This window comes from Monodon monoceros, unplaced genomic scaffold (assembly GCF_005190385.1).
Source record: "Monodon monoceros isolate NGI ecotype Baffin Bay Population unplaced genomic scaffold, NGI_Narwhal_1 Super_Scaffold_10, whole genome shotgun sequence".
In the NCBI taxonomy this organism is placed as follows: Eukaryota; Metazoa; Chordata; class Mammalia; order Artiodactyla; family Monodontidae; genus Monodon; species Monodon monoceros.
Window position 1 is genome coordinate 40,373,477 of NW_021703766.1, and position 20,687 is coordinate 40,394,163.

The 20,687-nt window shown below is 42.5% G+C and overlaps 2 protein-coding genes across 10 annotated transcripts in view; one reads left to right on the plus strand and one right to left on the minus strand.

The window, feature by feature from the left end:
• The first annotated feature begins 73 nt into the window (after positions 1-73).
• On the plus strand, positions 74-7,002 carry PDCD5 (programmed cell death 5). Its single transcript, XM_029236896.1, has 6 exons — positions 74-237; positions 1,156-1,193; positions 3,844-3,905; positions 5,368-5,459; positions 6,376-6,447; positions 6,757-7,002. The coding sequence occupies exons 1-6, from the start codon at positions 172-174 to the stop codon at positions 6,802-6,804; spliced, it is 378 nt and encodes a 125-aa protein (XP_029092729.1). The 5' UTR covers positions 74-171; the 3' UTR covers positions 6,805-7,002.
• A 2,817-nt stretch (positions 7,003-9,819) lies between these two features.
• The window catches only part of ANKRD27 (ankyrin repeat domain 27), a 53,498-nt gene continuing 42,630 nt past the window's right edge, over positions 9,820-20,687 (minus strand). For 5 of the 9 annotated variants that reach the window (XM_029204670.1, XM_029204679.1, XM_029204661.1 and 2 more), the window contains 7 exons: positions 16,924-17,121; positions 16,118-16,237; positions 14,794-14,955; positions 13,637-13,748; positions 12,673-12,751; positions 12,412-12,484; positions 10,736-11,166 (listed from right to left, as the gene is read on the minus strand). In XM_029204670.1, coding sequence (XP_029060503.1) covers positions 10,933-11,166; positions 12,412-12,484; positions 12,673-12,751; positions 13,637-13,748; positions 14,794-14,955; positions 16,118-16,237; positions 16,924-17,121 — 978 coding nt within the window. In that variant the 3' untranslated portion in view covers positions 10,736-10,932. Of the gene's footprint in view, positions 11,167-12,411; positions 12,502-12,672; positions 12,752-13,636; positions 13,749-14,793; positions 14,956-16,117; positions 16,238-16,923; positions 17,122-20,687 lie in introns of all 9 variants that reach the window. The other 4 variants (XM_029204704.1, XM_029204696.1, XM_029204712.1 and 1 more) reach the window with 4 other exon arrangements.

The window sequence follows — 20,687 nt, forward strand, 5'->3', positions numbered from 1 at the left end:
TCCCCGCACCCTGGCTGGGGCTCGCGGCGCGGCTCCGGGCTGGATTGGTGATGCCTGGGAGCTGCGGGCGCCTGCGCAGTGGGGAGGGTGGCGCGCGCGCTGAGGGGCTGCTAGCGGTCTCTCGAGTGGGTTAGAGCGTGGCAGCGGCTGCTCGCTCCGGACGGCCGCACCATGGCGGAGGAGGAGCTCGAGGCGCTGAGGAAGCACAGGTTGGCCGAGCTGCAGGCCAAGCACGGGGTGAGCGCGCCCACCCCACCGCCAGGCCCGTCCCCTGAGGGGCGCCGCCTTCACCCGAGGTGGAAGGCGCGACCCCGGGCGGAGGCTCCAGGCGCCGACGCCCCAGCTCTCCTCGCGGCCGAGGACCCCGCCTCCGCCGCCGGTGGCCTCCTGGTCGCTTCTGAGCAGGCTCGGCCCCTCTCCCCGCTGCGCGGGGTCTCGGGCGGCCAGCGGTCCATGTGCTGCCCTGGGCGGGTCGGGCGCGGGCCTCTCCCGGGCAGGGGCTGGTTCTCGTCCGGGCAGGCACTGGTCCCAAACAGAATTCTCAGCCCCTCGGGTCTCTCGGTGCCTTTAGCTCGTGGATCTAGCTTGCTTCGACTAGTATTCCTGCCGAATGTTTTCTAGAATTTAATTGTTCCGACCCAAGGGTCTGCTGTGTGCCAGGTGCTGAGGGTACAGCGGGGAACATCGCCTGATGGAGTTGACAGTCCCGGGGACGGCCAGGCACTAAACTAATCCCGTAGCTTAAACGCCCAAGTAAGGGCTCTACTGCAAAGAGGAGGGGAGTAATGTGTTAGGGGTGGAGTGGGATGGTCTGGAAGGAAGGGCTGTTTGAATCTTCAGCGTCCCCAGTACCGAAGCACATTTTCTTTTACAGAAATTATTCTTACCACGTAAAACACGGTTTCGTAGAGCAAGGACTCTTCTCCCTAATGGTTGTTTGTATTCTGAAACATTCTCTTAGATTGTGATGTTACAAGCTCATCAAAACGTTGTAGTAAGTGGAAACTATTCAGTTTGACTTTTGTGAGGCCCGGCTTTGAATTATTTCGTAAGCCGTCTCTACCACTGCAGGAGCCTGTTAGGTATCAGAAAGAAAATAGGAGTTCCTGTTTTTTTCCTCTGTGAAATTACTAAAAGATAAAATTGTTTTTTCAGGACCCTGGCGATGTAGCACAACAGGAAGCGAAGCAAAGGTACGGGCTGGAACTCTGAACTGTTTTTTGTTTTTAATGTAGTGGCTCTTTTTTTTAAATTAAGGAGTACTTGACATACAACGGAAGTTTCAGGTGCACAGCATAATTATTCCAGATTTGTACATATTGTGAAATGATCCCCACAGTAGGTCTAGTTAACATCCATTACCACACGTACTTGCAAACTTTTTTTCTCGTGATGAGAACTTTTAAGATCTACTCTGTTGGCAACTTTCAGACATGCAATATAGTATTATTAACTGTAGTCACCATGCTGGACATTCATCCCCATGACTTATGTATAACTGGAAGTTTATACCTTTCTGTTAATCTGCACTCATTTGGCCCACCTCCCAACACCGATCTCTTGGTCTGTTCTCTGTGTCTGTGGGAACTCAACTTTTTGAAGGATGGTTTCACCCAATTTTTTTTTTTTTTTTTTTTTTTTTAGTCACCTTAATAGGTGTGTGACTCTTAAAGATCTTCCTGGCATAGTGATTTTTCCAGAAATCATCATCACTGTTATTATGTTTGTTAAGTAAACATGTATGGAATCCCACATTACTTATTACTTTGTATTGCAATTACTGGTAGATGTTTCTCCGCTAAACTGTGATTACCTTAAAACCAACATAATCATAAGAGTACCTCACGGATATGTGGTGAGGACTGCAGGGGTGCAGCGCTTCACATTTAGTAAGTGCTCAGTAGTATTAACTATCATTCTATTCTCAGTGTTATTTTATCCCAGAATATCACAGAGCACCTCACACCTGGCAGGTTTATTGAATGAATGCCTAGTTACCCCATCATGCTACCTTTTTTTAATAACTGATTAAAAAAACCCACATAAGACAAAATTTACCATCTTAACTCTTTTTAAGAGTATAATTCAGTCATATGAATTATATTCTCATTGTTGTGCCACAAATCTCTAGAACTTTTTCATCTTGCAAATCTGAAACTATGCCTATTAAACTCCCCATGCCCCGCCCCATACCTCCCAGGGCTACCTTTTAACTCATTCGTTCATCCAGCAAATACTGAGCACCTGCTCTCCGTCAGGCACTGTTGTGTCTACAGAGATAGGCAAGGTGGAGAAGGTTCCTGCCCTTGCGTAGCTTACATTAGAGGGAGAAGACAGCTGGTAAGCACCTGGGATAGTGCTAAGAAGAAAATAAAACTACTGCGTGAATTTCACTGATTATAAGATGTGCATTTTTTTTCACATTCTAACGTATCTGACATTCGAATGTCTCATAATTGATTGCTCTTGTCCTGGATTCTTCCAAAGAGGATTTACTTTTGCTTCTGCCATCACGTGGGTCATTTCTAACCTGAGGCCTCTTAAGATTCACTGCTTGAGGGCTTCCTTGGTGGCGCAGTGGTTGAGAGTCCGCCTGCCGATGGAGGGGACACGGGTTCGTGCCCCGGTCCGGGAAGATCCCACATGCCGTGGAGCGGCTGGGCCCATGGGCCATGGCCGCTGAGCCTGCGCGTCTGAAGCCTGTGCTCCGCAACGGGAGAGGCCGCAACAGTGAGAGGCCCGCGTACCGCAAAAAAAGAAAAAAAAAAAATTCACTGCTTGAGGTTCCCCCCTTCTCCACACTGGTGCTGTGAATTCAAACAGCAAACCTGCAAGACTACAGCTTGAAGTTCAAATTCTCAGAGACACTTTTTTCTTCCTCCACTCAGGGCCAAGGTCATTGCACGCACACTTCCTTGCTGTTTCTTTCTGCATAGCGGGTTTATTTCTTGTTTACCGTGTATTGAGGATGTTGCTCTGGGATGATACCCCAGCTTTGAGTGAGGGTCTCCTATTAGACACCTCATCTAGGGTGTTTTTCATTCTTGGAGATACAGAAAACTATGGTGTGTTTTCTACTCTGGCCTCTTAGATTTAGTGAAATGTACTAATAGTTCGTGGCAGGGTTGCAGTACTCAGGAGTGATAAGGAAATGGCCTATGGAAGTGGGCTTCAGTCTGTGTTCCGTGAACCCCAGAGCTCCTCAGATGGGGGCAATTAGTAGGCACAGCCAGCCCGAGCTCCCCTTCAAATTCAGCCGAAGAATCTCTGCTTTTGTCTGTGTTACGTATTAAGTTCCTTGAAGAGCTTCATTTGAAAAACAATTTCTGCTTAAAAAAAGTTTGAAACCACTATCCTGTGAACTTGAAATAGTTCCTACTTGGATAGGTAGGAAGATGTAAGGATAGAAGCAGAGTTATAATTTAACTCCCCTCCCAACCCAAAATCTAGAACTGAGAGTCTGGAAATATGGGATCTGGTCCTACCTTGGCCACAGTTACCTCTGTCTCCTTAACATTTCCTCCGTGGACCTCAGCTTCTTTATCTCTAAGAAAATTACAGGGATTAATCACTTGGTCCTTGTAATTGCCTGAAATCTCACTATAAATTTCTAGCACCTCTCACGAGGTACTTAATAAATGTTTATAATCGTGGTTGAACTGAAACTCCACTCTGATTAGGAAAATGTGAAGTTTTACCTTTCAACCGCAAAATATAAAGATATACACTCACAAAATACAATGCTGGCCTTTGAGTGTAAGAGTGGATTCGTTACATTTTTCTATGTTCAATAGGAATGCTGACAGCTTAGTTCTAATTTTGCTTGACCTGTTTTTGTTGTAGGGAAGCAGAAATGAGGAACAGTATCTTAGCCCAAGTTCTGGATCAGTCAGCCCGGGCCCGATGTAAGCATCTTCAGTTTTCTTTATTTCCATAAAATTGGCTTGAGTTATTTGAATGGGGAGATACATGTGAAAGTGTTGCTCTCTCTAGATTAAATATTTGTTTAACCTTAAAGCGTGAGATACAGATTATTTGTAAGAAATGTTAAGTTTATAAACCTAAAGAAATGTACTTAAATCATCATTAGAAGTACCAGCTCCATTCTCTCCTACCAATGAGATGATCTCCAAGTGCATACAGTCGGCCCTCTGTATCCGTGGAGTCAGAATCCACAGATACAGAGGGCTGATAGTACTACACCGTTTCATATAAGGGCTTGAGCATCCTCGGATTTTGGCATCCTCAGGGGGTCCTTGCAGGTACAAAGGGACGACTGTATTAGGTAAAATTTATAGGAAACAACTCTTAAATCGAGTCAGTCACAGAATGTTGCTGGTAGTTGACACGGGTGATTGGGGGCTCTGGTTTATTCTACAGGCAGACCCTGGGGGATATTGCAGCTTTGGTTCCTGAGCACCACAGTATAGCGAGTCACACAAATTTTTTAGTTTCCCAATGCATATAAAAGTTAAGTTTATACTATACTGTAGTCTCTTAAGTGTGCAACAGCCTTATGTCTAAAAAAACAGTGTACATACCTTAATTTAAAAATACCTTATTGCAAAAAAAAAAACACCTTATTGCTAAAACACATTCATCGTCATCTGAGCCTTCGGCAAGTCACGATCGTTTTGCAATAACATCAGAAATCACTGGTCACAGATCGCCACAACATATATAAGAATAATAATAGTTCAAAAATGCTGTGAGAATTACCAGAATGTGACACAAAGGCGTGAAGTGAGCAAATGCTATTGGAAAAATGATGCCAATAGACGTGCTCCAAGCTGGGTTGCCACAAACCTTCATTTGTGAAAAACACAGTATCTGTGAAGCTCAATAAAATGAGATATGCCTGTATTCTCCATTTTAGTGTATGTTTTTTCATAATAAAATTTTTCAGAAAAACCATGTAGAAAAACATATTAAATGACCCATCAGAATGAACCAGTATCTTCTGTATTGTAACTTGAAGCCCAGCTTAGAAGAGGCAGGCTTAGATGAATCACTATGATTATATATGTGTAGTAATATATAAATTGCTTTTCAGGGGGCAGTAGTGCATTTTTTTTTTTTTTAAGCGTGGAGCTTAGAATCTGAGGACCCAAGTTTAATCTTGGCTCTGCCACGACCTCTGTGTGGTCTTGACTGAGATCAACACAGCTGAACTCAAGTTTTCCTCGTTTTTAAGAGGAGTAACAGTAGCATCTGCCTTATCCACCTTGTTAGTCTCAAGACGTGAATAAGTCCGAAGGGCTTTGGAAATGTCAGTGCTTAGTTTCAAGGTATAATATAAGTGCATTTAGTTCTGACTTCTTTGTGTACGTGTGTATGTAGATTTTTTTTTTTTTTTTTCCTTTTTAGTAAGTAACTTAGCACTTGTAAAGCCTGAGAAAACTAAAGCAGTAGAGAATTACCTTATACAGATGGCACGGTATGGACAACTAAGTGGGAAGGTAAGCTTGGACTGCCTTGAGGCAGTTTTAAACTGTTGTTACCTACTTTATGAAAACATTTTCAGAAGGTCAGTTTTATCTCTTTCTGGTTGCAGAATTCTTGTTGAAGCAATTTTTAAAGGAGAGAATAGTTGTATCTACCATCCTTCCTAAAAGATAACTCATTGTCTTTTCTAAAATCCTCTGCTTCTTTCCTTTTCTGACATTGCTATGGAACCAGTGACTATTAGGGGCAGCTAGCCTAAATTGCTTCTACACTGGAAACAAGGTTTGTCAGTAATACTAATTAAAACAGGTACAGTTACGCTTGTTTTGCAAATGAAGAGGTGCTAAAACTCCTGGTTATTATGTGCGTTGCTGTAATGCCATGATGGGTATATTCTGCATCCCTGACCTTGCTTCAAGACCCAGATGAGCCCCACCTGCACTGGGAAGCCCTCTCTGCTGCCACCACAGCCTACAGGGGTCAGCCCGCCCTGAACCCCTTACACTGAGAATGTGTGTGGAAGAGACAACGACTGCTTCACCTTTTTTGAGTGACTCGTCTCCTGCTTTTAAGCTTCTCAAGGTTTCAGGGGCAGAGATGGTGTATCTCTGTCCCTGACACTTAACACAGTGGTGTAGGTGGTTGTCATTGTCTGCCAGTGGTGATGAAGGTGTTCTTAAGTACCTGTTAATTTTGTATTTTTCGAGGAAGCTAACTGATGGATACTTTTCCTCCCTCAAATGAAGACTAGCAGAGCAGATTTTATGTGGAACTTAAACCAAGAGTTATAGCTAGTGGCTTCAGCCCGCTGTCCCACTCTCCTTCCCTCTTGACCTCTACCCCGCACCCCGGAAGGACTAAAACCATTCAGTCTGCTGAGGTCAATTCTTTGTTTTAAAAAACTACTGTTTTTCTCTATGGTTATCCTAGGTATCAGAACAAGGTTTAATAGAAATCCTCGAAAAAGTAAGCCAACAAACAGAAAAGAAAACAACAGTTAAAGTAAGTTTCCCCAAATGCACACGGCAAAAGAAAGATTGATATTTTAAATAAGCATTGCATCTGCATGTACTGTATCAAACATGTTTCAGCCTATAGACATTTTCATTTTATAACACAGGGAAGTTTGGGGAGAAAGGCTGCATATATTGAGGGCCTAATTTTCAAGGCTCTTCTATTGTTTTGAAACACTAGGTTGTTTTAAAGACAGACAGAAATGTCTCCCTGTAGTAGGTAGAAATTTGTGTTCTCAGAAAATCTGAGTTATGCTTTGTGAAACATGTTATGATACTCATTTAATTTTCCCCCCAGTTCAGCAGAAGAAAAGTAATGGACTCTGATGAAGATGACGATTATTGAATTTAAGACGTCTAGAGACTGGAACTTAATGGAGCAATTCTAGGACAGATAACACTTGGCTGAAGTTCAGATCTCGATGGGATGTTTACTTTGTTTACTGTCTATATGCCTTTTAAAAATAAACTTGTTATGCAAAATAAAACAATTTGGACAGACTTGTTTTAAAACCATAGCAGAATGAACAGAAGACCTGCATTTTCAATTTTTTCCTTTCCTATCAAAAGCTTTTGAACATGTGTAGCAGCATGAATATATCCTTTGTAATTGTGACATTAGTGTTAGGTGGGAAAGTGGCCTTAGCAGAAATAGAAGCTGCTCGATCATCTTCAGTAAAAAGGAGATAGCAGAGTGTCCAGTAACATCATGGGATTTAAGACGCATGGATTAAGCTGAGTCAACTTTAATATTTCCAAGACATAGGTTCTGAAAGCAGGTAAGCTATTTTTCTTCCTGAAGATAGTACTTACATTTAATGTGGGAAAATTCCTAGCTTCGGTTTCAGTTATAATATGCTTTTCAAAGGCATTGAGACTAAATTATCTAACAAATATGACCCCTATCCAAACAACCTCTGTAACTAGAGGATACATCCATTGGAAAAAAATTACCAAAATAACTGAGACATGCTGGTAATATACTTCAACACTAGTAAACATGTTTGTAAGAGAAATGATTTTAAATGATTCCAATCCAGCTGAGACAGTTTAGTGGTTAAACGTTTTGGTAGAAATGTTCTGGGTCTTCACTGATAAGGTTGCAGGTAACTTAAATGTTATCTCTTGGGACTTCCCTGGTGGCGCAGTGGTTAAGACTCCGTGCTCCTAATGCAGGGGGCCCGGGTTCAATCCCTGGTCAGGAAACTAGGTCCCACATGCATGCTGCAACTAAGAGTTTGCCTGCCACAACTAAAGAGCCCGCCTGCTGCAACTAAGACCCAGCGCAACCAAATAAATATATTTTTTAAAAATGTCATCTCTTATATTGTGCTTTACTCCCACCAGGTTATGAAAAACTGTGCTCGTAAATTTAAATCGTAAACTTAACTCTAGGAAGTTCCGTGGCGGTACAGTGCTTAGGACTCGGCACTTTCACTGCGGTGGCCCGGGTTCAATCCCTGGTCATGGAACTAAGATCCCGCAAGCCGCACAGCACAGCCAAAAATAAATAAATACACTGAACTCCCAAGTGAGCTGTTTGGTGTAACCTTGTAGATAGATGTCTTAGTCCTGGGAGGCCTAGCCCTGGAGGAAGTTCATAACATTTAATGAGATGGATAGGATTAGTAGCAGGAAAGTGATGGGAAATGTGGTTTACAATCCCAATCTCTGCTTTAGCTAGCACACTGCTGATATATGTTTAAACTGTATTTGAGATTTTACTATGTTTGAGACTTGAAATTTGTAACCATAGATGCTGAAGCATGTCAGTGTTAGAATAAAGTGTCTAGTATTCCTGAATAAACGAATGAGTAGAACCATTAAGAACATCAAAAATTTTTCACAGTATCAGAGTAAATCATCAAAAGTAAAATCTGATCAAGGATTTTGAAAAAAAAATCCCAGTTACAGGTACATCTTGTTTTATGTCTCATTTACATAGAAATGCTGGAGGGAGACTAGACAATTCTCAGCAAGCTTGCTACACACTTTCTCTTGCAGAATAACCACTGTCCTGATGGAGCTGCCAATGTGAATGTGTTTAAAGATTGTCAACCTCCCATCCTTCAGAGATACGCGAGAATGGAAAATGACTCGGTGTACAAGGATAGAGGTTCTTTTTTTTTTTTTTTGCGGTACGCGGGCCTCTCACTCTTGTGGCCTCTCCTGTTGCGGAGCACAGGCTCCGGACGCGCAGGCTCAGCAGCCATGGCTCACGGGCCCAGCCACTCCGCGGCACGTGGGATCCTCCCAGACCGGGGCACAAACCCGTGTCCCCTGCATCGGCAGGCGGACTCTCAACCACTGCGCCACCAGGGAAGCCCAGGATAGAGGTTCTTGATTGCATCAAGGGGGTGGAGTACGTTTCCGTGCACGGGGTGGGGGGGTGGTTATTCTCAACTTTCTAATTTAACTTTGAATTCAGAACATTCCTACACAAAACAGAAATTTGGGCATTACCAATGTCTGAATTGTCAAATTTATTTTTAAGTGGGAAAGTAATTGGAGAAAAACACAAGTGTTTTTAAAAATAATTGAGGTAATCACTTCAGATTGCTCACCCTGCTGATTACCAAAGTAGCTCAAGAGGAATCTTCTCCCCTAAGATTGACAGTCCCATTCATGGCATTTACATCTCCAGATGAAGGGCACACTGAGCTGGAATCTGCCAATTCAGGTGACACTGCCAGCCAGGGCCTGACCCCAGCTCTGACGGTGCAAACAAATTAGCCCCCTTATTATTTCCATGAACCTGGCTCCTCATTTGGCAATTCTACCAGCCAGGACAATTGTTAGAAATTAATTGGGGGTATATGTGAAAGTTTTCAATATTATATTGCACCACCCCCAAAATTAGGTGGTGTCAAATATATGTATTTGCATCTTGGAAATGGCCGTGCTGATAAACTGCATAGGGTCAAGTTTCTTAATTAGGATGGTAGAGAAGTACAGCAACTTAAGTCAATGAGGTGGTTTTGTTTAAAAGTGGGGGAAAGGAGTAAAAATAGAACAAAGAAACTTGCAAAGCAACAGTGCTTGTTTCCTGTTTGGGCTAAGAAGCTGTATTATATTCGGTTTTGCTCTTCTGATGTTAAAGGAAATTCAGACATCCTTGTGGGGGCCCTAGACACCGAGCTTACCGGATTAGGTCAGCCCTACTCAGGGTACATGGGTAATGCTCTCCAGATGATCCAGTTTACATGCTTCAGTCGTACTTATATCTACAACTGAAAAATAAAATGTATCTCCATCCAATGGGGGAAGATTTTTCCATATACAAAGTACATGTTTATAGCAGAAAGGCTGAGAAACACATCTCCCTAGCAAAACAAACTCAAAAAAGTACACCATGACACGCTCAAGAATCATAAAGTTTACTGTTTCTTTTCCATCATTTGGCACATGTCCAAGGCACATTAGAAAATTAAAAATCATAAATTACTTTGTAGAAAAATAATCAGCCCCTCCCTTCTGTACATACGCAAGTGTTTCCAAGAACGTGCACAGAACCATTTTCCTATTACAAAGTTGTTTGAAAATGTACTCTGGACAAACCCATGTTTGCAGCTCTAGACCAATTGATAACAAAAAAAATGAGTATAAGCTATAGAAATTTATAAAAAGGAATAAATGGTAATAAATTCTAATTTAAGGTAACTTTGACCTGGTTTGTGCTGTAAGTTTTGAATCTTTTGAATCAAAAGACTAAGAAAAGGTGTGCCAAGTCTACTGTCTAGTTCAGGAACCATCCATCAGGTGTGACATTTAAGGGAGGCTCTTAACGGAAAGGGATTTTTCCAGAGACACTGCTACAGGTGTATAAGTGCAGTGATCAATTATCTGTACTTAATTTTTTAGAAGAAAAATTATACCCAACTTTCCCCACATACATAGTGTAGAACATGTCATGTGTGTCCTTTCAACTAAAATGAGCATCAAAATGGCATTTAGGCATCTTTGGGTTCAAGTGTTGCTTGCAAAGGGACATTTTTCAGGTCCTATTTCCTTCATTCCAATGCAACATTTCCGCCCGGCCTCCACGGTACCATGAAACCTAAATTGCTTTTCTTCAGCTTATCGCAGAGGGAGGAATTCTTTTAGCTGTGGTTTGCAAGTTTATACACATCCCAGAAGTCTAGCACCTTTCAGTAGAAGGAGGTCAGAATCTGGTGATGAAACCTCGCTGTAACCAAGGAACCCTAATACATAAGAAGAAGCGTCTTAAGGATCTGGACACTACTGGAACTTTTGTCCATTCTTTTTCAAGTGTATCCATTAGCTTTGAAGAGGAAAGAGATGGTGATAGCTTTTTGTTGTTGCATTCTTTCCATCTGCCACAGAAAAGCTTTCAGGACCTTTCTGCTTTTCTCTCAAGACAAACAGTAAGTTCGTTTAGTTCTAAGCTGTACTCATGCTTGGCATCTTCTTGTTGAGGACTCACTTCTTGGCAGTAGATAATTCCTTATTACTATTAAGATTGGGAAATGCTAGCCTCTTGGGGAGTGGTCAGGTTGCCAGCAGTCTCTGGGCCCTTGGGTACAACCGCATCATTGACTATGTGTCTACGGAGCATTCGTCTTTGTCCAGGAGCAGTTTGTCTCGGTCCAGGCCTCTCCGGCTGACCATCGTTTCCTTTGTCAGCTGTCTGAGAGCTGCTCTGGTCTGGCAGGTTATTCTGCTTCCGAGTGACTCTTTGCCTCCCTGGCTAAAGAAAAGGTATGATTCAAACAGTTAACATTTGTGCTATACTTGAAACAACCCACACAATAACAGCTCCCATAGAGTGCTTCTATGTGCCATCCAATGTGCTCAGTACTTCCCAGGCATAATTTCAACTCTTAACATCCGTGCGGTGAAAGTATGACATTTGCACACTCCATGTATCAGACACAATGTAAACGCTTTACATGTTTTCACGTTTAATCTTTACAACTCTAACAAGTGTGTACTATTGTTATCCCCATTTTACATACAGCTGAGGAAACAGGATCAGCAAAAGTTAAGCAATCTGCCTTAAGTCCCCCAGCTATCAAGGGGAACGCTAACACTTGATTGAACCCAGGCAGATTTCAAAGTTTGCAGGTTTCCCAGCCAGCAGCAGGTCTATTAGCAAAGCCATGGAAGATTAACTATGAAATCAAAATGAGTCATCTTAACAAAAATCACTAATTCTCTAAAAGATTTAGAACTTCAGTGTATTTGTTCCAACAAGCCTATGCCGCACATACTATAAATTCGATTTCTCATAAGTAAGGCATATATTCTATTGGCAAGCAGCAATAAGAAAAGCCGTGTTTCAACACGGTCCTACTGTATAGCACAGGGAACTATATTCAATATCTTGTAATAAACTATAGTGGAAAAAACGTGAAAAAGAATACGTAACTGAATCACTTTGCTGTACACTAGAAACTAACACAACAGTGTAAATCAGCTATACTTCAATTAAAAAAAAAAGCCAAGCCAAGCCAGGTGTTCCGAGAAGAGCCACCTAAAAACACCACAGAATGTAAAGCAGGAGAATTAAATAGTGCTATAGGAAGATGGCCACATACAGAATTGTCTATACGAGCAACTTTATACCATACTTGAAGTTTTTTACCCATCTATATACAAATGTGTTTTCTTCCTTACATTAGTGATTAACACATTAGTGAATTTGCTTCCACAGTAAAATGTGAGAGTTCATCTAGTATGCACGCTGTAAACTGCAGCATCTTTCCATGCAGTACAACTAGTCCCCACTTCTTCTTCACCTTCCTTTCTCAGCTCAGAAACGCATTATTAAATACAACAATAAGTGACCATGCCGCTAAGGAACTCATTTTAATTGTTAGTAACTCTCATCAGTGAAGGGAATAATGAAATGAGAAATGTGTTTACCATGGATTAGTTTTGAAAAATTCAGGCTTGAAAAAGTAAGATTATAAGCCAGTGTTTAATAACTCACCTCATGCAAAGAATCTTCAGCAAAATTAGGGACACTTCTATCTCTTGCCATAATCTCCCTTGAGGTCCTTCCCCTGAAACCCAAAACAAACTAAAATAAACGTTAGGGATAGTGGTGCGAAATACTCTGGTTGGCCACGAGGCGGCAGCATTTGACGAGTGCAGATTTATTTATAACCCATTAAAGCTGCATATAACCTGCTTGAGTTGTAAGTAAAGCTAAGGTCAAAAGCACAGAAATCAACTCGAATCTTATACTCACTTAAACTGACCAACTGAGTGGACAAAGTAAAACTGTCTTGTAAAAGGTTCATCTGGTAGATCATACATTTTGGAGTTCCCTGTAGATAAAAGGATAAACATCTGAAAACTTCCAAACTAGTTTCAGAATTGTTTAAAAACTATAGCACAGATGCAAACTTTCAACCTTCTTTTTGTTAAAGTCCAACAAAATTTAGGAAATTAAGCACTGCATTTGATTACAGAAATGTATTAGTAGATACCTATTTATTACTGTGTGAACCCCCATGAAACAAAGATAAATCCTTAATACACTGATATTCCCCAGGCACAGCCAACTAGGGTGAGACAGCCTCAGGATTATCCAGATGTGTGAATGGGCTTATTCACATTACTGCATTGCAAACTACAATTGCAATTTTTTAAAAAGTTGAACAAGGACCCCATCTAAACTGTAACAACTTTTTAAAAAAGAGGAAAATACTTCAGCCCCACCCCTGTTTGGCAGCTGCTGTTCTAATGACCATCTACCTCTGTACACCTGCAGATTAAAAAAGAATTCTTTAAAGGTAGCATTTACCCCAGGTGTCCAGGAAGTGCTGAGAAAAAGGCCTGGATTCAGAACATGAGACATGAAAGAAACTACCAGAGGTGGTTCCTCCTCCCTGGTTGGCGAGTGGAGGCCTGACCTTCAGGGTAATGCCCAGAGTGTCCATCTTACCTCTTTAGGGAGCATCACAGTCAAGCAGAAAACCAGTATCCAAATAATGGATGAAAAAGGATATTACATACATTTCTGGATGAAATGTATGTTACAGGACAGATGAAACAGGATATAACATGCATTTCTTTGGTGCCTATATCCCACCCCCAGTCATGATTATAATTGTTTTACATTTACAATTAAGTGAAAACCAGCAACCAACGACTCATGAACTTCCAAATAAACCCAAGTTGAGAATTACAGAAAGGATGTGAGTTCTTACATTTTTTCCTGATCTTGACAGTAACGTACTCGTTGTGGTCTGTTTCTCCAACATCATCTAACGTGGCCACACAGCTTGGTACTACCTGAAGCAATTCCATTATTTTTGAATTCTACAATGTGAAAGGAAAAAGGTAACAGTAACGTTTTGTATGCTTTCTTAGCAGGTTATTGCCTGGTTTTGATCTAAATGTCAGTGTTGGCATGGCTGGGCAGAAAAGCTAAGAAGCAGCTACAGACAAAACTTTGAGGCCATAAAGCCTAGTGGTGAAGAACAGCACTGCATTTGGGGGCTGGCTCTGCCCTCTACTAGGTGGTACTCTGGGCCCGTGTTTCACTGCTCCGTGCAACTGGGTTGACAAGAACAGGATCTATTACTGTAGAGTTATCATGAGGTTATCAAGCACCCAGCACATAGTAAGTGCTCAATAAAAGATATTCATCATTTGAGAGAGTGCTAAATTGAAAGTATAAAATTTTTCAATTCTGTTAAGAAACACAACTGAAAATTAGAAATTAATATACTAAGCCTATAAGTAGGTTGGATTTATGGTGACTTTAATATGTCAGTGGTGTCATTTAACAGCCTAGTAGTTGTCTACCTGAGTAGGAAACTAGATAAAGATTTAACATGGAAAGAGGAACAGTAAAGAGGTCCCTCCTTTAGTCTCCTCCTATTTCCTCACCAGTTCTCCATGGCGCACGTCCATGCACTGGGAGGGTAGTAAACCGCACATCATACTTCTCCTTACAGAACTCAAGGTTTGTTCACTAACTGCACACGCTCCCTCCCTCGTGCTGCTAGGACCACAGGCATATTCCCAGTGCAGGGAGGGTGAGACCAGGATGCTGTGTCAACCTGCTCTTCCCCGCGAGTACCTAACTGCTGGACTGTGTGCCAGAGGCGCCGAGGCCTGTGGTGGGTAGGGGGCACCTCTAACCAGGCCTTTGAAAACTGCCCCAGCAGGCCGCCTCTGGTCAGGTGACCAAGGACCAGGGATGCAGCCACACTCACAGACTTCCAGCACACCTACTCAGCCTGGCACGGCAAGTCAGAGGTCTGACTACTGCTCCTTCAGATCTGGTTTAAACACAGGGGATCCCCGTGAGCTGTAAGGGAGCCTGGGATGCTCTCAGCAATGAAGCGCTCCCACCTACCTGTTCAGCACAGTCTATAGCTGTGCACTGCCTCTTGTTCAAGACCTGAACTGATGCTCCATGAAGCAGAAGCAGCTCCACCACGAAGACGTGCTTTTCTATCACAGCCTCGTGCAGTGCTGTGTTGCCCTTATTGTTAGAAGCATTAATGGAGGCCCCATGCTAGAGAGAGAAACGGCACAATCAGAAGGAATGTTGAATCGATGTGGTACCTATATGGGTGTGCCCTACAACATTCTTTCAACTTTTCTGTATGTCGGAAATTTTTCTTAAGATGTTAGGAGTAAAAGTAATACTGAGGAGAAAAGATTTGTGTACAAAGATATTCATGGCAGCATTTATCATTATAACAGGAGAAAAAATAAGTCACCTAAATGTATTGAGCAGAAACAGTTTTAAAAAAAAAGACCATGGTACATCCATAATTATGCAACCACTAAAAACTGAGGTTTTAATAAACAATTTTCGGACTTCCCTGGTGGTCCAGTGGTTAAGAATCCGCCTGCCAATGCAGGGGACGTGGGTTTGAGCCCTGGTCCAGGAAGATTCCACATGCCGCGGAGCAACTAAGCCCGTGTGCCACAACTACTGAGCCTGCGCTCTAGAGCCCGCCAGCCACAACTACTGAGCCTGCCCTCCTAGAGCCTGTGCTCCGCAACAGGAGAGGCCACCGCAATGAGAAGCCTGCGCACCGCAATGAAGAGTAGCTCCCCCGCTCGCGGCAACTAGAGAAAGCCCGCGCACAGCAACGAAGACCCAACACAGCCATAAATAAATAAATAAATAATAAAATAAATTAATTATAAAAATTAAATAAATAAAATAAACAGTTTTCTATGTTAAGTTAAAACAAGCAAGATAGAAAACAATAGTGATCTAAACTATGCACATTTTTAAGAAGTCACCAAAGTTAGTTGCCTTTGAAAAACAGGGTTATGGAAAAGTTGGGTTTCTCTCTACTTTTAAAAATTCTAAAATCAACACATATACCCTTTATCAAGAGAGGCAAAAAGGAGCAGTGACATAAAGGGACATTCAGCTCACACTGCAGGTGACAATTCAACTGACCTGGTTAAATGAGGCAAGATCCAAACCCTTAGCAAAAGCGGCGTCTCAGTCCTTAACTCTGCATCCCTGATGCAGCTCGGACGCTGAGACCCCATTACTGCAAAGCTCCCCACCCCAGGGCTAGCTTAAAGCAAAAGCCAAGCAGCCTCCCTCTCCCGCCCCTCCCCGGTGTACCGCCAGAGGCTCGCCGCGTGGCGGGATGCCCATCACCAAGCCGTGTCAGCAGCTCCTGGGCTGGGGGCGAGGGGGTCCTTACCTGCAGCAACAGTGCCGCAACTTCGTGGTGGCCTCTGGAACAAGCATAAAGGAGGGGTGTGTTTCCACTTATATCCTTTTTATTGGGTTTTGCATTAGAATCTAGTAGACATTTCACCACCTAGGCCAGAGAAGAAAAGTGTTCAACTTTAATTAAAATTTGCAGGGAGAGATCATCTAACTTGCTATTCTTTTGACTTTTCTGTAAGATTCTCTAGAAGACTCTTAGATCCATGTCTGACCCTCAGGAGAAAGCAGACCAGTGAAGGGGGAGGGATTAACATTTGCTGAGGGTCTTGTGTGTGTGGAGGTGGTGTGCTAGGCGTGCGTGTTTTTCATCTAATCATTCCGTCTCCTCTGTGGAGAGATGTAATTATTACTCCAGTTTCACATGTTAGAAAACTAATGCTAGGCATTACCCGAAATATGACTCCTAGCTTTAAAAACCTTACAGTGGAACTAATAAGGAAAAATGAAAAAATAAATAGATACTGAACTGTTTGGCACAGATGACCAACACCCAAGAATCAGAGAGACAGCTCCCGGCTAGGGTCAGAATCAGAATGACAGCCTCTGTGCTGCCAGACGTGAATGCCAGTGGGAGGGGGGTTGGCTCCACCCCCAGAAGCCCCAGGGTTCTGTGTTCTGTTGCTGAGTGGTCCTACCGTGTGCATCTCAGAATCTTGGCGCTGGGAGGAAGGAAATGGGCCCATCCTCTGGGCCAGCAAGCAAACTCTTCCCTCGGCAGCACTCCTGCCAAGTGAGGTTCTAACCCTATACACGCTGTGCAAGAGCCAGGACCCATACCTGGAAGTGGCCCTTCTGGCAGGCCAGGTGGAGTGGGACGGCCTGCTTTGCGTCTCTGGCCCCCACACTGGCACCGTGCTTCACGAGGAGGAGAAGGAGGTCCGCCCGACCATGCAGGGCAGCAACGTGCAGTGGGGAGGAACCATCCTGGTTGGTCACATTCACACCAAGCCCACTGGCAGGAATCTTTGCCAGCTTCTAATAAGTGCAGAATGTGGAAACAGAAATGTTGTTAGTACTTAAGGAACCCAGCTGAAGGAACTGAAGCCATCTGTCCCTCACAGCCCCTCTGTAAAATCTGGAATCACAGCGGCATCCTGAATCGGGTTGCCCACAGGTGAATTACTACTTTAGAAAGGTATGATACATCGAAGGATTAACTTCTGTTTTCAAGAAAGCAAGCCCCCTACAATGATACCGTTTTATGCCATGGCAATTGAACGGGGAAGGCAAAGTCTGTTTGACAGATGGTGCTGGAACAACTGGACATCCACATATGGGAAAACTGCCCATCAACCCTCACCTCACACCAAACACAAACACTAAAATGCATCACAGACCTAAATGTAAATCTACAACTATTAAACTTCTTGAAGTAAACACAAAAGAAAATCTTTGCAACACTGGGATACGCAAAGATTTCTTAGATAAGACACAAAAAGCAAAAGCCATAAAAAAAGTTTGATAAACTGACTTAATAAAAATGTTTAATGTTTGCTCTTTGCATGAGGCAAGTAAGAAAATGAAAAGGCAAGTCATATAAGGGCAGAAAAATGTTTGCAAATATGTGTATCTGACAAAGGACTTGTACCAACCAGAACTTAAAAGCAAAACGAAACAAACTCTTACAACTCAATAAGACAATCCAACTTTTAAAAAGAAAAAACAGGCAAAAGGAAAAAAAAAGTAGGCAAAAGATGTGAAAAGACTTCACAAAAGAAGACGGTTGAATGGTCGGTCAATGAGCACATAAGACAACATCCGTAGTTTTCAGAGAAATGCAAATCAAAATCAGGAATCACAAAACCAAAGGGTCAGAAAGCAGGTCGGTGATGGTCAGGGGATGCAACATGCAATACGGCAAACTTCAACGGGGCAGGAAAGAATATTCAGGGTGATAGAGATAGTCTATATTTTTACTGTGCTGGTGGTTACACATTCGTTTGTCAAACCTCAGAAAACTGTTTGCTACTTATCTCTGAAGTTCACCTTCATTTTTATCATGGAACTTCCCTTTTATTCACAATGGTTTTAAAACCAATCATGCGGAGATAAGAACAATCCATCAGTAATTAAGAGGGCAAACAAAACAAACCAATAGAACTAAAAACAAACATTAAATTGTGATGTTGAATCATATATTTGATAGTGCAATTAATATGTCAATGTTTCCTGTGATTGATCAAGGATTAAAACTTGGGTTATCTAGTTCACTTTTCGATGATTAAAAATGTTATCTCTTTAAAAAGCTATGCTAAATTTAAAGGGTGAATTTTACTGTATATAAACTATACTTCAAAAACAAGCAGATGAAGAAGTAGAAGGGAAGAACATGAGGAAATACCACTGCACACTTACCAGAATGGCTAAAGTTAAAAAGTCAAAATACCAAGTGTTCACCGGGATTTGGGGCAACTAGAATTCTCACACCCTGCTGGCGGGAATGAAAAATGCTACAATCACTGAGGAAAACTGGTCATTTCAAGTTAACATATACCTCCTGCATAACCCAGCAATTATACTCCTAGGTAATTACCCAAGTAAAAATATATTTACACAAAGAACTGTACACAAATGTTTACAGTTGCTTTATTCACAAAGCCAAAAACAGGAGACTACCAAATGTCCTGATTCCAGGTGTTGCATGTAATCAACGGTTTATTCTTTATCGCTGAACAGCGCCCCGTGGCATGCCCCTGCCATACTTTGTTTAGCAGTTCACCCACTGAAGGACACGTGGGTTGTTTCCAGTTCGGGGATACTGCAAATAAAGTTGCTGTGTACATTTGTTTACAGGTTTTTGTGAGAACATAAGTTACCATTCCTCTAAGATAAATGCCCAGGAATGCAATTGCTGAATCATATGGTAATTACATGGCAATTCTATGGCTAGTTTTATAAGGAACTGACAACAAACACTGTTTTCCAGAGTGGCTATTCCCACCAGCAATGGATGAGTGAAACAAGTTCCCCACATCCTCACCAGCATTTGGTGGTGTCACTTTTCACTAATTTTGATTTAGCCATTCTGATAGGCGCATAGTGTTATCTCACTGTGGCTATAATTTGCATTTCCCTGATGGGTGATGACCTTGAACATCCTTTCATGTGCTTATCTGCCATATCTAAATGCTCCTCAATGAAATGTCTGTTCATTCCCTTTGCCCATTTTCTTATTGGTTTGTTTTCTTTCTTTACTATCGAGTTTTGAAAGTTCTTTATATATTCTAGATTCTGGCCTTTTGTCAGATATGTGGCTTGCAGGTATTTTCTTTTTTTTTTTTTTTTTGCGGTACGCGGGCCTCCCACCGCCATGGCCTCTCCCGCTGCGGAGCACAGGCTCCCGACGCGCAGGCCCAGCGGCCATGGCTCACGGGCCCAGCTGCTCCGCAGCACGTGGGATCTTCCCAGACCGGGGCACGAACCCGTGCCCCCTGCATCGGCAGGCGGACTCTCAACCACTGTGCCACCAGGGAAGCCCAGGTATTTTCTTTTAGTCTGTAATCTGCCTGTATAGCTTCTTTGCATGGGTTTCCACAGGACAAGTTCACAATTTAGAAGTCCAACTTATCCATTTGCTCTGTATGGATCATGCTTTGGGTGTCAAGTCTAAGAACTCTTTGCTTAGCCCTGGGTTCCAAAGATTTCCTCCTGTTTTTTTCTAAAAGTTTTATAACTTTACATTTTACGGTTAAGTCTGTGATCCATTTTGAGTTAATTTTTGTACAGGGTGTGAGTTTATGTTGAGGTTCATTTTTTTGCCTGAAGATGTCCACTTGCTCCAACACTGTTTGTTGAAAAGGCTGTCCTTCCCCCACCGGCTTGCTGTCAGACCTCAGTTGACTATATATGTGTGGGTCTATTTCTGGGTTCTCTGTTCTGTCCCAGTGATCTGTGTGTCTGTCCCTCCACCAAGGCCACACTGTCTTGATTACTGTAGCTACATAGTTAGCCTTAATATTGGGTAGAGTGATCCTAATTTATTCTTCATTGCCAGGATTGTTTTAGATATTTTAGGGCTGGCACCTTTCCATATACATTTTAAAATAAGCTTGTCTATGTCTACAAAAACTTTGTTAGGATTTTGATAGGAACTGCATTAAAACTGTAGATCAGGGCTTCCCTGGTGGCGCAGTGGTTGAGAGTCCGCCTGCCGATGCGGGGGACACGGGTTCGTGCCCTGGTCCGGGAAGATCCCACATGCCTCGGAGCAGCTGGACCCGTAAGCCATGGCCTCTGAGCCTGCGCGCCCAGAGCCTGTGCTCCGCGACAGGAGAGGCCACAGCAGTGAGAGGCCCGCGTACCGCAAAAACAAAAACAAAAACAAAAAACTACTGTAGATCAATCTGGGGAGAAATAACATCTTTACTAGGTTGAGTCTTCATGATCTGATATACCTAAGTATTTACACATTCTTTGACTTTTTTCATCATTTTGTGATTTCCAGCATACAGATCCTGTCCATGTCTTGTTAAGTGTATCCCTAAGTAGCTCATATTTTTTTTGAGCAGTTGTAAATGGCGTTGTATACATAGCATGTGCTC